Genomic DNA, 18,854 nt, shown 5'->3' on the forward strand with positions numbered 1-18,854 from the left:
CAGTCAAATGCCCTGTTAACCTTTCTGGCAAGTTCCATCCATTTTCCATACCGCTTATCCTACTCAGGGTCGCGGGGGAGCCTGGAGCCTATCCTAGAGGACTCAGGACACAACCCTGGTCGGGGTGCCAGCCCATCGCAGGGAACAATCACACCCCTTCACACACTACAGACAATTTGGAAAGGCCAATCAGCCTACAACGCATGTCCTGGGGAGGAAACCAGAGAACCTGGAGGAAACCCCTAAAGCACAGGGAAAACAAGCAAACTCTGTGCACACAGGGCAGCGGCAGGAATCCCCAACCCCGGAGGTGCGATTAAAACGTACCAACCACTACTTTCTGGCAAGTTTTCTGTTTAAAAAAACAAGACCAAACACAAACAAAACAAACATATGAAACAGTAATATTGCACCTCCTTTTCGTATCATATATTGTTTATTCCAAATAATGTATTCGTACTCGGTTACATCTCTAATAGGCATGATTTTCAGACGGAAATCACCTGAGATGTGTTTAATCGCCTTCCTCAAATAATACAAATGTCAGGTTTAACAAATAACTCAGCTTAATCGTGCTGTGTGAACAAAGCTAATGTGTTTTTCCCCCAGTTCACACTGTTATGAAAAGAACAGATCTGTGTCATGTGGAAAAAGTGATTTAGGTCACATTTGTCTTCATTATGAATGTATTTAAGTGAGTCAAGAAAAGAAATAAGTCAGTCAGTCAGTCAGTTAGATGAGATGAGCAGGATAAATATTGTATCAGTTGTTTTGTCAGATTTGAGGGTAAAAGGAAACCAAGAGAGCTCGCGCCCTTACCGCCTACTAATCACCTCCACGCACCCCCCCCCCCCCCTTCTCTCTCTCTCTCTCTCTCTCTCTCTCTCTCTCTCAGTCTCTTTGCCGGTCCCACTCTCATGCTCCATAAAGTGTACATGGACTTACTTTTATTCAGAGACTAAGCTGACTTTTACCGCATGTAGGGTATTGTGGTCATGGACGTGCGTAAACTGGACGCTTGTTTGTCTCTCCGAAGATGGAGAAAGGAAAAACAGAAAATACTTTGGGATTAGCTGACACTCGGACACAGGTTTGTACTTCGTCTTTCATGTCAGTTGAAGCTACTAAAGTCACGCTACTGAAGTTTGCGTAAACCGTGCATTAAAAGAAAGCCATATCCTGCATTTTACGCAGATACATTACATTAAAACAAAACCCACAAATTGCGGTGTTAAGGAACGCACCTTTCCCTGTTCACTGCGATGCTACCAACTCGAGTTGTACGTGTAGTGTTACCTGGAAAGGTATAAGAAATAAAGTGTTGCTCTAAAAGCTAATTAGTGGTACAAGAGAGATTCCTAATGTAAATTCTTAAATCATTTTAGATGTACACAGAGCATATACATTACTAGGTAAAAGATGCACAAAACAACTAAACTGTATTCTCAAACGTTTTGCAGCCAGAGACTCCAGTAACTATAAAACACATTCCACAGACTCCCTCAGTACAGACACTTATTATTATTATTATTATTATTATTATTATTATTATTATGAACATAATCTCACTATTTAAATATTTTAATGTGCACAGTTGTTTTGGGGCTGTTTATCAGAGCCATATTATCGACTGACAACACATTACAGTCCCATTTGAACATATTTAGGTGTATTTATTTTTTAGTTATTGAGATTTGGATTAAATTCATTAGATTCAAGTGACCTGGTTGGCTAATAAGTATAAAACCTCAGTAATAAATATGATCATTTGATAACAGTGGGTGGGGGCAAGGCGGTTTAGTGGATAGAACATTTGCCTTGCACCTTCGGGGCTGGGGGTTCAAATCCTGCCTTTGCACTGTGTGCATGGAGCTTGCATTATTTCCCTGTGCTTTGGGGGTTTCCTCTGTGTACTCCGGTTTCCTCCCCTAGTCCAAAGACATGTGTTGGAGGCTGATTGGCATCTCTAAATTGTCTGTAGTATGTGAATGTGATTGTGATTGACTGGTCCGGGGTGTCTGCCGCCTTGTCTCCCGGGTTCCCTGCGATAGGCTCCAGGCTCCTCTGCAACCCAGTACAGGATAAGTGGTATGGAAAATGGTGGATTGTGATTTCCAATCCTTTCAAAAATGCAGACCCCCTGGCTATACGTCACAGACCTCACTTTAAGAACCATTATTCTAGACAGTACCACTCTTTACCCTCTAATATACTCACTCTTGTGTGTATTGTTGGTTAAACATGATCTGATCGTGTGTAGTATTGGTTAAACATGCTCCGATTGTGTGTCGTATTGGTTAAACATGCTCTGATTGTGTGTAGTATTGGTTAAACATGCTCTGATTGTGTGTAGTATTGGTTAAACATGCTCTGATTGTGTGTAGTATTGGTTAAACATGATCTGATCGTGTGTAGTATTGGTTAAACATGCTCCGATTGTGTGTCGTATTGGTTAAACATGATCCGATCGTGTGTAGTATTGGTTAAACATGCTCCGATTGTGTGTCGTATTGGTTAAACATGCTCCGATTGTGTGTAGTATTGGTTAAACATGCTCCGATTGTGTGTCGTATTGGTTAAACATGCTCTGATTATGTGTATTATTGGTTAAACATGCTTTGATTGAGTGTAGTATTGGTTAAACATGATATGATTGTGTGTAGTATTGGTTAAACATGCTCTGATTGTGTGTAGTATTGGTTAAACATGCTCTGATTGAGTCTAGTATTGGTTAAACATGCTCCGATTGTGTGTCGTATTGGTTAAACATGCTCCGATTGTGTGTAGTATTGGTTAAACATGATCTGATTGTGTGTCGTATTGGTTAAACATGCTCTGATTGTGTGTATTATTGGTTAAACATGCTTTGATTGAGTGTAGTATTGGTTAAACATGCTCTGATTGTGTGTAGTATTGGTTAAACATGCTTTGATTGTGTGTATTATTGGTTAAACATGCTCTGATTGAGTGTAGTATTGGTTAAACATGCTCTGATTGTGTGTAGTATTGGTTAAACATGCTCTGATTGTGTGTCGTATTGGTTAAACATGCTCTGATTGTGTGTCGTATTGGTTAAACATGCTCTGATTGTGTGTAGTATTGGTTAAACATGCTCTGATTGTGTGTAGTATTGGTTAGACATGCTCTGATTGTGTGTCGTATTGGTTAGACATGCTCTGATTGTGTGTCGTATTGGTTAGACATGCTCTGATTGTGTGTAGTATTGGTTAAACATGCTCTGATTGTGTGTAGTATTGGTTAAACATGCTCTGATTGTGTGTAGTATTGGTTAAACATGATATGATTGTGTGTAGTATTGGTAGTAAACATGTAGTAAACATGCTCTGACTGTTATAAATCGGTTAATTTCATGCTATTTCATTTTAACTTTACTTCTTTTTTTTCCACTCAAGCTGTAGCTCAATTACGATGTGATATTCTTGCATGATTGCATGAGTTCGTTCATCATTCAGTGTTTACTGTAAGACTTGTTTTGAGGCACCTCCTTGTTTAATCACTGGAACTTCTATTCAGTTTGTTAATAAACCCATAAATAATAGGACATGTTTTCACAGAATATGAACTGCCAATCAAACCATATGTGGTTATGTAATAAGCCTACCATGTGCATCCATTGGCATTCTTCTTCATTTTGTGGATTGATCCACTTTCTTCGCTCGGTAGGGTTTTACCAATAACTGCATTCTTTACTTAAATCAGCTCAAGTGCTAAAGGGATTACAAGGTGAAATGGAATGTTTCAATATAGCTGTGCTTTGTCTCCTTCATTCCTCCAGATGCGAAAGTTTAGACGGGTCAGAAGAGCCCAGTAACACATTATACTTGTGGCTAGCAGCTTGAACTGGCAACACTGTTTAAGTTTACTTAAATGTTTGCACGTGCCTTGTCAAGTACAATCTGTCTATCTGTCTGTTAACATTTTAATGGATGAAACTAAAAGGGAAAGTCTATAACAAAACCTAACAGAATGAATCTATCAAAATTTTGAATGTAGTTAACATTAGCACTGCTTTTCCATTAGATGTCTGTGCTCTCCACCCAAGGCCACATTTGTAGCATTGCTCTTTAATGACCATTAAATCCACTCCAAAAGGAAAAGACACACCTCTGTCATCATGGAAAGATTCCGTCAATACCATTGTGTAGGTGCAGGTGCACCAACACCTCCTACAACAGCAAGCTTCACCATTTTTTAGGTGTTTGTTATTGACTTTTTGGCCAAAAGTTGCACAAGACAGTGTTTTATGATATTGTTGGAAAGATCACACATTTTATTCATTTTGTTGATGACTTGTTGCAGCCTTATTTTATATGGTATCTATTTGATACTTAGAGAAACAGGATAGTGTGCGAACATCCAAAAAAGTTTTTTAAACAGGTGCACGGGCAAAGAATCAAAATAAATCATGGAAGGAAAAAGGGATGACACACTGCTATAATCAGTCCGTACAGGATTTCCTGGAGTTTTTTGTTTTTGGAGTGATTCTTGCGGCCAAAAGTGCGTCTTGTTTTAAAAAACTGTGATGGAGTTTTTTGTGCTTTTTATGTGGAAAACTACTTGAATTGGTGATAATGCAATCGCACTAAATTGTTTTGTCCGGTCTTTCATGGTGATGTTTGTTGCTAAATGAGACCTTTTAGCTGTACTCATGTTTGATGCACCTGAATCAAAGAGGGCTTTGGCTGAATGCGTGTTGTGATGACGCCACATGACGCGTCTTTTTAGAAAAATTGCAAGCTTCTCCGATTATTGTGTAGTTTGCTTGATTCGCAAAATCCTGGAGGGACTGTATAATGCCCTCAAAACATCTAATGCAACAGAAATAGTGTTTGATACTTAACACTATCAAACAGATGGGCGGCACACTTCTATAATGCTCTCAAATGCTTTTAATAATAAATGGAGTAGACAATGTTGTCTACTATATTTATTATTAAAAGGTTTTGAGAGCATTATAGAAGTGTGCCGTCCATCTGTTTGATACCTAACACTCTTTCTGTTGCATTAGATTAGGATGATGGCACATCAAGTCCAGTGTTTCCCAGACTAATCCTCCATGACCCCTGGGATTTTGCTCTTCCTCAGCTTTCCACACTGAATCACTGGTATATTTGCATCGGGACTGAAACCCGGACAGTCTGCTTGTCTCAGAATAATCTCGAGGCACCCAGAGAATTGACTTGTGCGTAAGCCGTCTCTGAATACTTGTAACTTTCCCCATGTAAACACTGCTCTAACTTTTGGACTTAAGTTGCCGAATCTTGGAGCTTAGACTCAAGCAGGCTTGTCCAGAGAACCCTTACCAAAAAAGGTATACATTAAAGTATACTACTCATTTATCCAATCTTATTACAATGATACTAAAGTACAGTAAGTGTCTACTTATGTTTACATTTAATACAGGTCAATGGAAAGAACTACACTAGGTGGCAGGTAACCTATTAGTATAGCTTTAGATGTACTAGTAGTAATATGGCTATGAAATTATGGTACCTGTCAGATAATTAACAATACAGCTGTTGTTTTCGCATGAAAGTTTATTGACCAGCCCAGATTAGGATGCAATCACGTCTAGATCAGTGTTTTCCAGTGCAATCCTCGATTACCCCAAGGAGTTTTCTCTACCTCAGCTTTCAACATTGAATCATGATACATTTGCATTGGGATCTCACATTAATCTCTGACTGTTTGTCTCTGAGGACTGGGTTGGGAGACACCGCAACTGGCAGTTGATGAACGACCTTTGGAGACCCTTTCCTCTCCACTGCGTAGCTGAGCGCATGGCATGTTGGATGGCCTGAGTGCTGGTGAAAAATGGTCGGAAATGCCTTTCTCAGCAGGAAACCGTAAACTGCGGCTCTAATTTTGGGAAAGTGACGACAGCATTTTGTAAAAGGAAGCGTAGGAATTTCTGAAGCACCAGAACAGAGAAATCAGATGTATCATGGATCATTAGACAGTTGTTATACAAATGTTATACAGCTAAATGAAACAATAGATTGGATGATGTTAAACTATAAACAATTCAAATGTAGTCACGCAACAGTATAAGAATATCAAAATATAAAGCTAGTATCAAATACCAGGCTATAGATCATCCAGCAGTGAGCGTAGTAGTTTAATCTGCTATTTTGTGGTTAAGCTGCTTACAGTGTTTAAACTAAATACAGGTTTACGTGAGGCCTCTGTAAACGTTCATGTCTACTATTTTACACTAAAGATGACACAAAACCACTGCAATTAAAATGTACTTTCAGACAGCTATGATTAGCTTAGTGTCATATTGCATGAACTGGAAATGCAGGAGAATTTAGTGTTGATTTTAATCGATCTCTTCTGAATGACAAGTGTGAACAAAGCTCACTGATTTTGTTCCTACTGATCACAAATACTGTATAGTCGACCAGCCAAGAAATGTTTGGTGTCTGAAATTGATTAGCTTGTTTTGTTTGAAGGTTTGCAGCTCACAAGTAAGGGAAGTATAGGGCTACCGGTTTATGCCGAAATCATCACACACTTGCACCAAACTGTGTCGAGTTCCTGTTGAGTGATTTCAAACAGATCAGATCAGATCTCAGACGGACTTCTTTTCCATTCGTATTGAACCGGACATGTGAACATTAGTGGCTGTGAATGATTTGCAGGATAAGGAAGTTAGGGTGTAGGTGCTGTTCTATGCTTTTTTTTTAGGAGTAAGTTACCAGTTATGGGAGCGGGACTTTCCTGTATTTTCAGAATCCTGTAGCAAGCTGTGATGTCTAGGAGCTTAGACTCAACCAGACATTATATTTTACTTGACACAGACAAATTATCTAAATATATGATAGTTGACGGTTTATCTACATTTACTACAACTATAGTAATGTATACTTGAACAAAGATACACTAAGTGTTTGCGTAAGTTTATATTTGATATACTAGCATGTTTAAGAGTCATTAAAAAGAACTACACTGGGCCACAGTTAACCTATTAGTTAACTTTTAGAGATACGATACTGAAACTTTTCTGAATATATTAAATATTCGGGTCTATACTTTTTAACCGCTTATAGTTACATTTAATGTTTTGAAACATCCGAGAGGCAAGTTAGTTCCTATTAACTCTTATGTTGTATCATTCTATAACTTTTTTTCCCCTCTCATTTGAAGGTAATAAGCCAAAAACATACACAGCTTGTCATGTTACAAAGCACAAAGTCGTCTTGTATATGGAATTAAATGTATGCCAAAAGTATTGAACGTAACATTTCAAGAAACAATCAAAAATATACAATGAGAAAGAAGAAAAACACTCTGAAACTGAAAACAGTGAACTCTGTGGCAAAACTTTAGCATGGTCTTCAAATAAACTGCATTCTTTGTTAACATTGTTCTGAGCTTCGTTTTTGCTAATCACGGTTTATGAATGTTGTTTCTATCAAGGAAAAATGCGAGTTTTCATTTGCATTTACGTTCGCCACTTTGGCACAAATCTCACACATGGGCGGGATTGACAGCGATATACTCTCATTGGCTAGTGAGATTTGGATCGACAGCTCGAGTGTCCAGCTGTGGAGGAGGAGGAGGAGGATGATGATTATGATGATGATGATGCCGATGATGATGCCGCCGCCTCTTCGTGCCACTCCTGAGAGCTCATCTCGAAAAAAGGAGTCATATGAGACTACCCTTGTGGTCTTGGGACTGCAATTACCACATGCAGTTTTGCACTCAGGTCTCCTTTGGTGAATAGTGGATTAGTTCAACAAACAGACTTCATGTTAAATCCATAATGAACTTTCTTTTACTTTCACACTATCTGTTGTTACCCAGATGAGGACGGGTTCCCTTCTGAGTCTGGTTCCTCTCAAGGTTTCTTCCTCATATCATCTTAGGGAGTTTTTCCTTGCCACCGTCACCACCGGCTTGCTCAATCGAGATAAATTCACACAGTTAAAATCTGTATCCTGTGTTTATATGTTTCTGTAAAGCTGCTTTGAGACAATGCACTATGCACTATACAAATAAAATTGAATTGAATTGAATTGAACTACCCAAACCTCAAATATTAATTACGAACTAATATACTGACTAAGTAAGTAAGTAATTTTCACTACAAAGTACAAACACTATAACTTTACAGAGAACAGCATTCAGAACACTCTCCAAAATTCACCCCACTGAAGTCTCTACTTCCAGGGCAGGGTGCTGTCGATCCAAATCTCACTAGCCAATGAGAGTAAATTGCTTGAAAGCCCCGCCCACACGAGAGGCTTGTGCCAGAATGGTGAACGTAAACTTGCAAAGCGTAAACGAAATGTTTGAAAGTGTAAACAAAAGCTCTGGCAGCACGTTCACAAACCATAATTAGAAAACTGTTAACAAAGAATGCAGTTTATTTGAAGACCATGTGAAAGTTTTTCACTGTTTTCAGTTTCAGAGTGTTTGTCTTCTTTCTCATTGTATATTTTTGAAAAGTTACGTTCAATACTTTTTTGGCACAAATTTACTTCCCTACTTGTAGACCTTACTGGCTGTTACAATGAGCTGACATTTTAGACTCCTTCCATAAATGTTAAATAAACACACCATACAGAAAGCATATCCATTTTTCTTTGTTAAATATCAACTCATTTAAAAAAAAATCTGCTTATTATTAGCCCTATAATGAGCTGTTACTATAGAAACAATAACGCATTAGAATATAAACCTCACAATTTTAATTACTGTCAGAGCTGCTGTTATAGAAAATGAATCACCAGCTTCAGACCAATCAGAATCGATAATTCAACAGCGCTGTGGTATAAATAAACTTAATGTAGTACACTTTAAAATACACTACAGAATACTATATAATCATACTGTATGAAGAGGTGCATGTTGGCATTTTTGGAAATTTTTGACTTGAAGTTAGTCTTTTAGTTTTAGTCTTTTAGTTTAGATCACTTATGGAAATCTTTGTTGAAACTGGTTTGTGTGTCTGTATAAAGACTCTTTACTCGTATCATGTAAGGAAAGTGTAAGCAGTGTAACAGACTAAATATATTTGGGACAGAAACCTTAGTCACCTGGTGAGCAACGCTGTTGTTGAATCCTCCACCGTTCACTTATTGTGCTTCCTTTACCCCGGCACACCTGATTCGGCTTCGCAGACATTTTATGAGTTGAGTCAGGTGATTGAGTGTGGGTGAGGAATGTATTTGGATAATTGGTGTTCAGTTGAATGTCATACTTCACCGCATCAGTATATTCCAAGAATGAGCTTTCCACACAAGACCACATCTTTATATATACTCCTGTTCGGCAGTCTTAATTTCTTGGTGGTTTTATTTCATAATGATGCCATGTGTACACATGTCTTAGTAAGGTGTTGAGCCAACACAAACTGGCAGAACAGCTTCTATGCACCTTGGCACAGAGTCACTGGAACTCTACTGGAGCGATGAACAGCGTTCTTATTCCCTCAGCTGGTGTTTTGATGATGATGGTGGACAGCGCTGTCTAACACATCACTCCAAAATCTCCCATCTGGCCATAACATATGATTTACATCATTTTCATCCTCCTCAAACCTTTCAGTGAGCCCTCGTGCCCTTTGCACGGGGGCAGAGCCATCCTGGAAGAGACCACTCCCATCAGGAGAGAACTGTTTCATTATAGGATAAAGGAGGTCAGTCAGAAAAATGTTAGATTGATTTTCAGTGACTCTTCCCTCTAAGCAGAACAAGTGGAACCAAACCATGTAAGCAGAGATAAATAAATGCCCTACACAGAATAACAATGCCACTGCTTTTTCCTTTAATTTGTCACTCGTGTGCAAATTAATGATCATCACTGTGTATGAAATAATAAGATGAAAAAATATTCACGTGCTCAGTCTTAGCATATGATTCGTATCACACATGGGCTTTAAATTATCAGATTACACACAGTAGTTACTGTATAATTCATAGTAATTATTGAGTAATATGCTTCATACCGCAGCGCTGTTAAATTCTCAAATCTGATTGGTTAAAAGGTGTTGAATAATTTTCTGTAACAGTAGCTGTGACAGTAATTCTGTCTGCAAGGAAAATCACAGTTTTATGTTAATGCACTTGTTCTAATACACTGTTATTTCTATAGTAACGATATAGAGTGACTTCTAGAGGGTGACCAGTCATCGATTTTGCAGATTTTTCCGCACCGATGACCTATTGCTGGAATGATCAGTTATCGGCAAAAATTCCACACCGATAGTTTTTCCCGGTTGCGTCCGTTGCGGGAGCATCTGAGAAGGGTCCGCCGTCATTATAGAGTATGAGTGCAGCCTCTAGAGGCGAAATAACCACGATCACAAATGACAAATTTTGTTGTGTTATTTGAAGAGTTTTTTGATTAGAGTGTTACTTTTTGGTTCAGTCTGGATTTATATGTTTTATTTACTTTAATATTTATTAATAGTTTGTATATATATATATTAATATTTATATATTTATTTCATTTTAAACAGTACACTACATTTTCATGCTATAAAGCTATAAGTGTTATATAGTGTATAAATTTTAAAAACCATCGGTACTGCCCAACTTAGTTGTCAGTATCTGTAAAATGCACTACCGGTCGACTTGTATGGCAGATATTCCATATAATGTAAGCCATTGGATCTATTCATGAGAAGTTGTTCAGGCTATAACATGACTGTTTAGAGCTGCTGTACATGTGGCCTGTCACCTAATCAGTGGTGTCTGTTCCGTTGTTCACGTCAACTAACATCAGTACTTAAAATTCTTTAATTTAGCTAGCTCGAGTTTGGTAGAATTTGTGTTCAACGTGTAAGAACAGTTTCACATATCCATCCTCGGTGTGTTGTCTCGTCTTGGTGCAGAGGCCAAAACCACAGGGCTGAGATCAGGAAGAGAATTCTAGTGCGATTCGATTACAGTGAGAGTTCTGATTAAAACCAACTGCAGGAAAAGAAGCCAGCTGTGTATTGCTGTGTAGTACGGTTTACATTTTTTGAAATCCAAGCTGGCTGTAAGGTTTGTTGACATATCTCATTATCATATTTCTGACTAATGAATGGAATTTTTTGCAAGGACGTTTCCATCCTCACTACTCTCACGCACACTCTCAACCAGCGATTTTTTTTTTTTTGTTCTCCAGTCTGTTTATTCGCATGGGACCACTCTGACAGTTGTCCCAGTGACAGTCTGAACGAACAGAATTGAAAGTGGATCGATATGCTGCTTTTCTGCGTTCCTGTGTAAAGCATTACATTAACAGCCCTTTTTGTTTTTGTCTCAGGTAACATCATGATTTATTAAACTTCACTAAGGATTTAGCTCTGGCTATTAGCTAACATTACAGCAAGCACGCTTATGTTGGTTACTTTAAATATGAGTTCTGTGTATTCATACCCTGCTGAAATTTTATTGTTTTTAAAAAAACAATTGAAACCATCGCAGAAATTCTAATGGTTTCCACTACAAATACCATTACAAACCATCAGCCCTTGTTTAACCATTATAACCATTACCAAATGATTTCCATTATGAAGTAGTACATATTTTATAGTACATAGGTCCTTAATGGTATCCACTAGACATAACATGCCACCAATAGAAGGCAACAAATTACCAGTAGAGACCCACAGGGACCTTTACAGCTTCCATTAAAACCAATACAATTCCTATTATGACCATTAAAATCATTACAACTTCTCTGAGGGTTTATATTGGGTTTTTTTTTAGCAGGGTATACACACGTCTACAGTAGTTTCTCACTTCAGTAAGTAGCTTGGTGCTTTATGGTAATGAACATTCCCTCCATTCTTTAAGCTTTAATCATTGCTTAATTAAATATAGTTATGGGCATGAGTATTATTATTTTAATTTTCACTCATTTATAATTTCATAGTCCAGAGTTGTATGAGCATGGTTTATCATACCTGGACTTTAATAATTGTGACACTTTGAGCACTGTTGGTATAATTTCACAAAGAATATTATTACGAGAGCTCATTATTAAAAACCCCTGACTAAAATAAATTAACATATAATACATATTAGATTATATTACAGTAATTCTTATTATTGCGCTAATGTTTTTTTGATAGTTGTTTCTCAGAGGTTTATATGTTTGTGACTGTGATGATGATGATGATGACGTGTGTGTGCGTGTGTGACTGTGCAAGAGAATGCTTGAGGCTTTTAGACAGATAGATATTCAACCACAAGTGCTTAGTCATGCTCAGAGGTGACTGTTCAGACTGTTTACAATAAAGACGTCATGAACCTCAGACGCACTTATTCATTAGATCTTATTAACACTTTCTTCCACATTCATTGAGACATTAAACTTGTGATGAACACACATCTAATGACACAAAACAACTCATATGTAGACAGTGTCGTATATTGTGTAACGGGTGAAAGACGGGGCGCGCTGTTATAGGAAAATAATCAACGATCTCATTAATGATAATGAGTCTTTATCGATCACATATACATATGCACAGTGAAATTCTTTTCTTCACATACTCCAGCATGTCAGGAAGCTGGGGTCAGAGCGCAGGGTCAGCCATGATACAGAGCCCCTGGAGCAGAGAGGGTTAAGGGCTCAAGGGTCCAACAGTGACTTGAACCCCCGACCTTCCGATCAGTAACCCAGAGCCTTAACCACCAAGCCACCACTGCCCCTACCCTGAAGTCAGGTACTACAGCCTGAAGTGGATTCTTTTCCAATAGCAGCACATCACAATGTATTTTATTCCTTTTATAGCACAACAGTTTGTCAATTTTATTAAAGAATAACACCACACTTTTTTATCCGGTTATAGTTACATTTAATGTTGGCTGTGAATGACTGTGAAGGTCTGTGAAGCAAGTTAGTTCCTGTTATCAGTTACATTCTAGCAGCTATAATGTAACAGTTTCCTCATCATCATTGAAGGTTAACAAGACCAAAAAAATGCTGCTTGTCATGTTTTAGAGAAACCACAAATGCATTTTTCCACTCCTCTGTTCGGAAGACTTTCCCAAGGTAGAAAAATGTATAACACTGGAGACTCTTTCCATAAATGTGAAATAATCTCCTTACAAGAAAAAAACAGTTGTATTTCCTAAGATAATAGCAGTTTAAAAAAAAAAAAACTTGACATAGATTATGTGGAGTGTCCACCATAAAAGTCCCTGTTACTATAGAAACGATACCGTATTAGAGCGTGTGCATTAATGTAAACCTAATATTCGAGCTACAGTTCTGTTATAGAAAATTTAAGAGCATGTTTTAGGTTTACAGTGATTCAAAAATAGGCAAGGGGGGCATGGAGTCTTAGTTGTGAGCAGTTTGTCATCGCACCTCCAGGGTTGGGGGGTTCGATTCCTGCATGTTCTTGCGTTGTAGGTTGATTGGCATTTCCAAATTACCAATAGGATAAGCGGTATAGAAAATGGATGGATGGAAAAGTAGGTAATTACATGTGACACGTTCACACGTGCCACCACTGGCTATAACTTCTTCTTCTTGGAATTCTACTTTGTAAAATAGAGGGATTTAACTTTTTGTTAACTAAAAAAAACATCCAGGGGAAGATTGAATGCTTGAACTATAGTAGAGCGTTCAAGGACAGTCTACACCTTCAAGTTCACTCAGAGTTTATTCCAGATCTTTCCAGGGCATACAAACAAGTCTATAGAAACGTGATGCTGTCATCTCCACAACAAGTCTGTGCAACGTTTACGCTCTACTCAAACCATCACACAAGCTGGTCCTATATCCCACATACCAGCTCTGCAGATGTGTTCAGGGATCACGTTTTTTTTCTTTTACCGGTTTGAGGTGTACGCTGCATGTGTGCGTGTGATGAAGCAATGTTTGTGAGATTTAGCACAGTGTACTAGAGACAGGCCTCCCCCCCATCCCCCCCATCCCCCCACCCCCTACTCTCTCATTTAGGATTCAGGAGTGGAGTGTTTATGTATTTTGAGCAGAGCTGCTATTATGTAAAAGGGTGGGTTCCCAATAATTACTCCTCTTCACTCCGCTGAACTTCTCAGGGCTGTGAATTTCTACGTGAATGTTTAAAATGATAACACAACGTCTTCCCTGTTGTGATGAATGCTATAAACGAGCACTTTAGAGGATTCTTGGCGTTGATCCGTCACTCAGGTTGACTTGTCTTATATGGATGAATATTGCACTGCCCTCTGGTGGTGAGTTTTGCCGCTATATAGGTACAGTTTTGATGAAAATGACACGCTAAATGTGAATCTTTTTTTCAGTGGAATAGATGTAACCGAATACTAATACATTATTCAGAATGACTCATAGATACAAATAGGAAGCACATTTTTACTTTAGTTAGCATGTGGTCAGATATAAGGTTTGCATGACAAACAAAGACCAAAGACAGCGATTGACTAGGACTACAGTATACATACATAGACATAAAAATACGGACCTTGGATTTCTTTACACAACACCCAACATACCTGTTAATATACACAGCATATCCCGTATTTATAAATGTTTATTATCTTGTTAGCTTTTTCACTGCAGCTACCTCAGCTCGATGTTGCACAGCATTGCATTACAGTTCATTTTATACTATATTTTTATGTTTTTCTACTTCTAGTTCTATGCAAGTAAATTCTGTTTTTACATCACTGGACAGTCATAAAAGGCATTTCATTGCATGTCGTACTGTGTAGGATTGTGTGTGTGACCAATAACATTGGATTTAATTTGATTTGATTCATTAACATAGAACTGTTGTTGGACGGGGGGCATAATTTACACCACAAAATCTTCAGGAAAGTGTAACTGGTATTGCTTAAGACTGAAATAAGTTTGAAAAAAGCCCAGGCAACATCTTTCCAAACTTCCAACTATTCAGTTTTGGTGAAAGGCTCAGACTCCTGTTCTTGGCTGACTGGAAGGCGATGTGGTCTTCTGGTGTTGTAGCCAGTTCTGCTCTTTCATATGCATTCTGAGATGCTTTTTCACTCATCATGGTTGTAAAGAGCGGTTACTTGAGTTTACCATAGCGCAGCCGTCAGTTCGAACCAGAGTGGCCACAGAGCTGCCGTTCACTGGATGTTTTTTTTTGTTTTTCACACCATTTTGTGTTGTCACAGAACGATCATTTATTATGTAAAGTGTAAACCAAACAACCAAAACTGTGCAAACAAGAATGATAAAAATGACCTGTGGATACGAGGCAAAAGACATAAAGACTATAAGCAATAACGTGATGCGCACATGGCAACAAAGGACAACTACAACAAAATCTACGTTGACGTGCGCATCGATATTCCGATATTCATCGGAATTTGGCAATATTCTAATTAGTATCGAGTCGTGTAATCACCGCAATACGATCACCCGATTCAGATTAAGAGAATATTCTGATTCCCCAAATTCTGATTCCCACCCCTGGGATATGCCTGTTTTAATCGGAAATGTGTTGCATGTAAACACCTTATTCAGAAAATCCACTGAAAGGAGATATATGCGCATGCTTAGTCCACAAGGAATTGCGGGTAGCAACGGCAGAATCTTCCAGGAAATCTCAGTGCATATGTGGCTCAGAATACTTACAACAACCATACAGGTATACAGGAATATTCTGATGCCTGTACGCATATACACATCGTATTCGGAATATGGCTGCAACCCTAATATAGACCTTAAATGCAATTTGATGTGCATGTACAGTAAACGTAGCCAGTGAGACACTGAAAAGCTAGAACATAAATAGTGGTGCTAAACAAGGCCTAACAAGACACAGGTGAGTGTGATTAGCGAGGCATGTGACATGCTGGGACTGATGGGTAGTATAGTTCTGCGCCCTTTGGCGTTACCCTGACGTGTAAACTCCAGAGACCGTTGTGAGTGAAAATCGCAGGAGTTTCTGAAATACACAAACTAGCCATTCTGGCTCCATCAACCATGTCAAAATCATAAGTCACTAAGATCACATTTTTTCCCCATTCTGATGTTTGACGTGAATATTACCTAAAGCTGTTGACCTGTATCTACATGATTTTCTGCATTGCGCCGCTGCCACATGATTGGCTGATTGGATAACTGCATGCATGATCAGGTGTACGGGTGTTCCTAATAAACTGTGCCAATTGTAATCGCGCATACGGCACAGAAGCTGTAGATAAAAATTAGGCTGTAATGCGCAGGAGTATTTCTTTAAGAATGAAAATATTGTTGTACTCCATATAAATTCACTTGTCTGTGTTGACTTTTTATCAGAGCTTGTGCTCTGAACAAAATACTTGCCGGGTATTAAAGTTACACTCAATTTTAATCTTATAAAGCTTTTTATGATTACATTCTTGCAGGGAAATTAGTTTTCAGATGGATCAAAGTGCAAAAAAAAAGTTCATGCAGCAGTTTTGCAGCATTAATAAGCAGGACGCTGAACGTGTTATTGCATCAAAAGCAAAAGAGCCAATCATGTTCTGACAGGTGAATGAAATATTGGTTTACTATGTGAAACTGGGCGGGGCGGGTCATGTATAGACCGTGAATTTCTTGTGAAAATCTGCTTGTGGAACCATGACATCAAGAAATGTAGAAAGGAAATATAGAAAAAAAATGTTTTTGGCTGAGATTAACTATTCACTGGTATATTTCTTAATAGTTTTTTAGTAGTGTGTCTAATTCAGGCTGTTGTCAGGTAGCATGCTGTCTCACACTGCTGATTTTGCTTCTCAGGATGTGTGTGTGTGTGTGAGCTGAGGCAGTGATGGAGATCAGGCCAAACTGCAGCACTCACTGTGACTCTGCGTCCTGCTTCATCCATCCTGCAGTCAACAAGCAGCAGAGCTGGGACATCCTGCTGAGACTCTGCACTCTTTCTACGGTACACACACACACACATACACGCACACATACACTAATGCTCACAACTCTGAAAAAATGTCATGGTATAATTATATGCACATTGAGCTACAATGGGCAGGTTAATTTCACTACCCTACAGTAGATGTGCCATTTACCCAAGACACTATATTTGATACACCTGTAAAGGTGTGTGTTTGTGTTTTATATCTTTGTATAGACCAAATGTTCCCACAAGGATATGAATATCTGCAGTTTTGAAGTCATGAAATCAAAATGGAAGTTTTGTGGATTTTAGTAGGAATATGTCAGTCTTAAGGTTAGATAAAGGTATAGATATAAGCTGGTGCGCTCCAAAACAGTGACACAATTCACATTAAGACGATATATGCCTTCCAAATTTACACTCTCTCTCTACCAGCAATACGGCTCAAAAATTCCGATGACATCATTCTGCACTTCAGCTTCTCATCAGATTTTATGTCCAATCAAACGCTGTCTAGAATCTGAAGTGTCCCGCCCCCAACATTATAAAAATCCATGGTACTGTCAAGTGAACGCTACTGGCTATTTAAAAAAGGGGGACGGGGACACTTAATATGTCCCGCCCTGACTTCCTGTTTCAGTGGAACTTATGCCAACACATCGAATAATGCTGCGCATTTCAAGGCACTTTAAGGGAGTATTCAGCTGGTCCTCATGAGGTTTTTTTTTTTTTTTTTTAACTACAAGAGCTGACCGGTTTTAAGGTTAAGGTTAGATTTAGGTCTAGCATAGCCATCCATCTTCAACCGCTTACTCCTTTTCAGGGTCACGGGGGAACCTGGAGCCTATCCCAGGGAGCATTGGGCACAAGGCGGGGTACACCCTGGACAGGGTGCCAGTCCATCGCAGGGCGCACAATCACACACACATTCATACACTACGGACACTTTAGACACACCAATCAGCCTACCATGCATGTCTTTTGACTGGGGAAACCGGAGTACCCGGAGGAAACCCCCGCAGCACGAGGAGAACAAACTCCGCACATACAGAGCCGCGGGACTCGAACCCCGACCCTGGCGGTGTGAGGCGAACGTGCTAACCACTAAGCGACCGTGCGCCCGTCTAGCATAGCATTTAGCATTAATGAACTTTTATGTATTATCTTTTAAGTTTAAATTTTACATCATTTTGTGTGTGTGTGTGTAGAGGGTGGTGGAGGTGCAGAGCAGGTCTCTCTCTCCGGTTCTGTGCGCTGTAGTGTGGACGCTGCTTTCCTGTGGGATCCTGCTGTCCTTCCTCTTCCTCCTTTTCACCGTCCGCTACAAAAACAACAGGTACGCAAATCTCACCAGTCTATCTCTTTATCTAATTCTCTCACTTTCTCACTCTCTCTCGCTTTCTCTCCATTCATTCATACTGTATTCACCCCCTTGAAGTTCTTCTGAAATAGACGCCACCGGGAGTAAATGTCATGAAGTGGGGGTAAAATCAACATGCATGCCAGTGTAGTTATTGGTCCTAACTGTGTCCAATATGCTGTTGTGTATAACTGAAATTTCAGGATCGTGAAGATGTCGAGCCCCAACCTGAACATGCTGACTCTGTTAGGGAGCGTGCTGACGTACACCAGTGGCTTCCTGTTTGCTATAGAGGACAGATCACCTGTACAGGGAGCAGGCCCGAAAGCTGTCATGCAGGTACACACACACACACACACACACCTTGGCATTTTTATGTTGCAAGGAGTTCTATGGACAATCTTTAGTAGGCACTTTATCCTGACACAGTGATGGTGGATCTGTAGCCTATCCCAGGAACACTAGATGCAAGGTGGGAGTACACCCCGGATTAGATTAGCAGTCCATCACAGTGCCCCATAGATACACATATACATACACGTTCACACCTAGGTGCAATATAGAGTTTGTTAGGGAAACTACAGGTTGTCCCAAAAGTCTCCATACACAGGGGACTATGTTTGCCAGGACCACGTCGGATGCGCCTTCATCAGTGGATGCTCGTGGACG

The 18,854-nt window shown here is 39.2% G+C and overlaps 1 protein-coding gene across 1 annotated transcript in view; it reads left to right on the forward strand.

Annotated features, from left to right (window-relative positions):
• Positions 1–908: 908 nt before the first annotated feature.
• gpr156 (G protein-coupled receptor 156) overlaps positions 909–18,854 on the forward strand; it is a 34,009-nt gene continuing 16,063 nt past the window's right edge. The window contains exons 1-4 of the mRNA XM_053627887.1: positions 909–1,090; positions 16,714–16,861; positions 18,034–18,161; positions 18,389–18,524. Of these exons, the coding sequence (XP_053483862.1) occupies positions 16,745–16,861; positions 18,034–18,161; positions 18,389–18,524 (381 nt within the window). The 5' untranslated portion in view covers positions 909–1,090; positions 16,714–16,744. The remainder of the gene's footprint in view (positions 1,091–16,713; positions 16,862–18,033; positions 18,162–18,388; positions 18,525–18,854) is intronic.

Source organism: Ictalurus furcatus, chromosome 6 (assembly GCF_023375685.1).
Source record: "Ictalurus furcatus strain D&B chromosome 6, Billie_1.0, whole genome shotgun sequence".
Classification (NCBI taxonomy): Eukaryota; Metazoa; Chordata; class Actinopteri; order Siluriformes; family Ictaluridae; genus Ictalurus; species Ictalurus furcatus.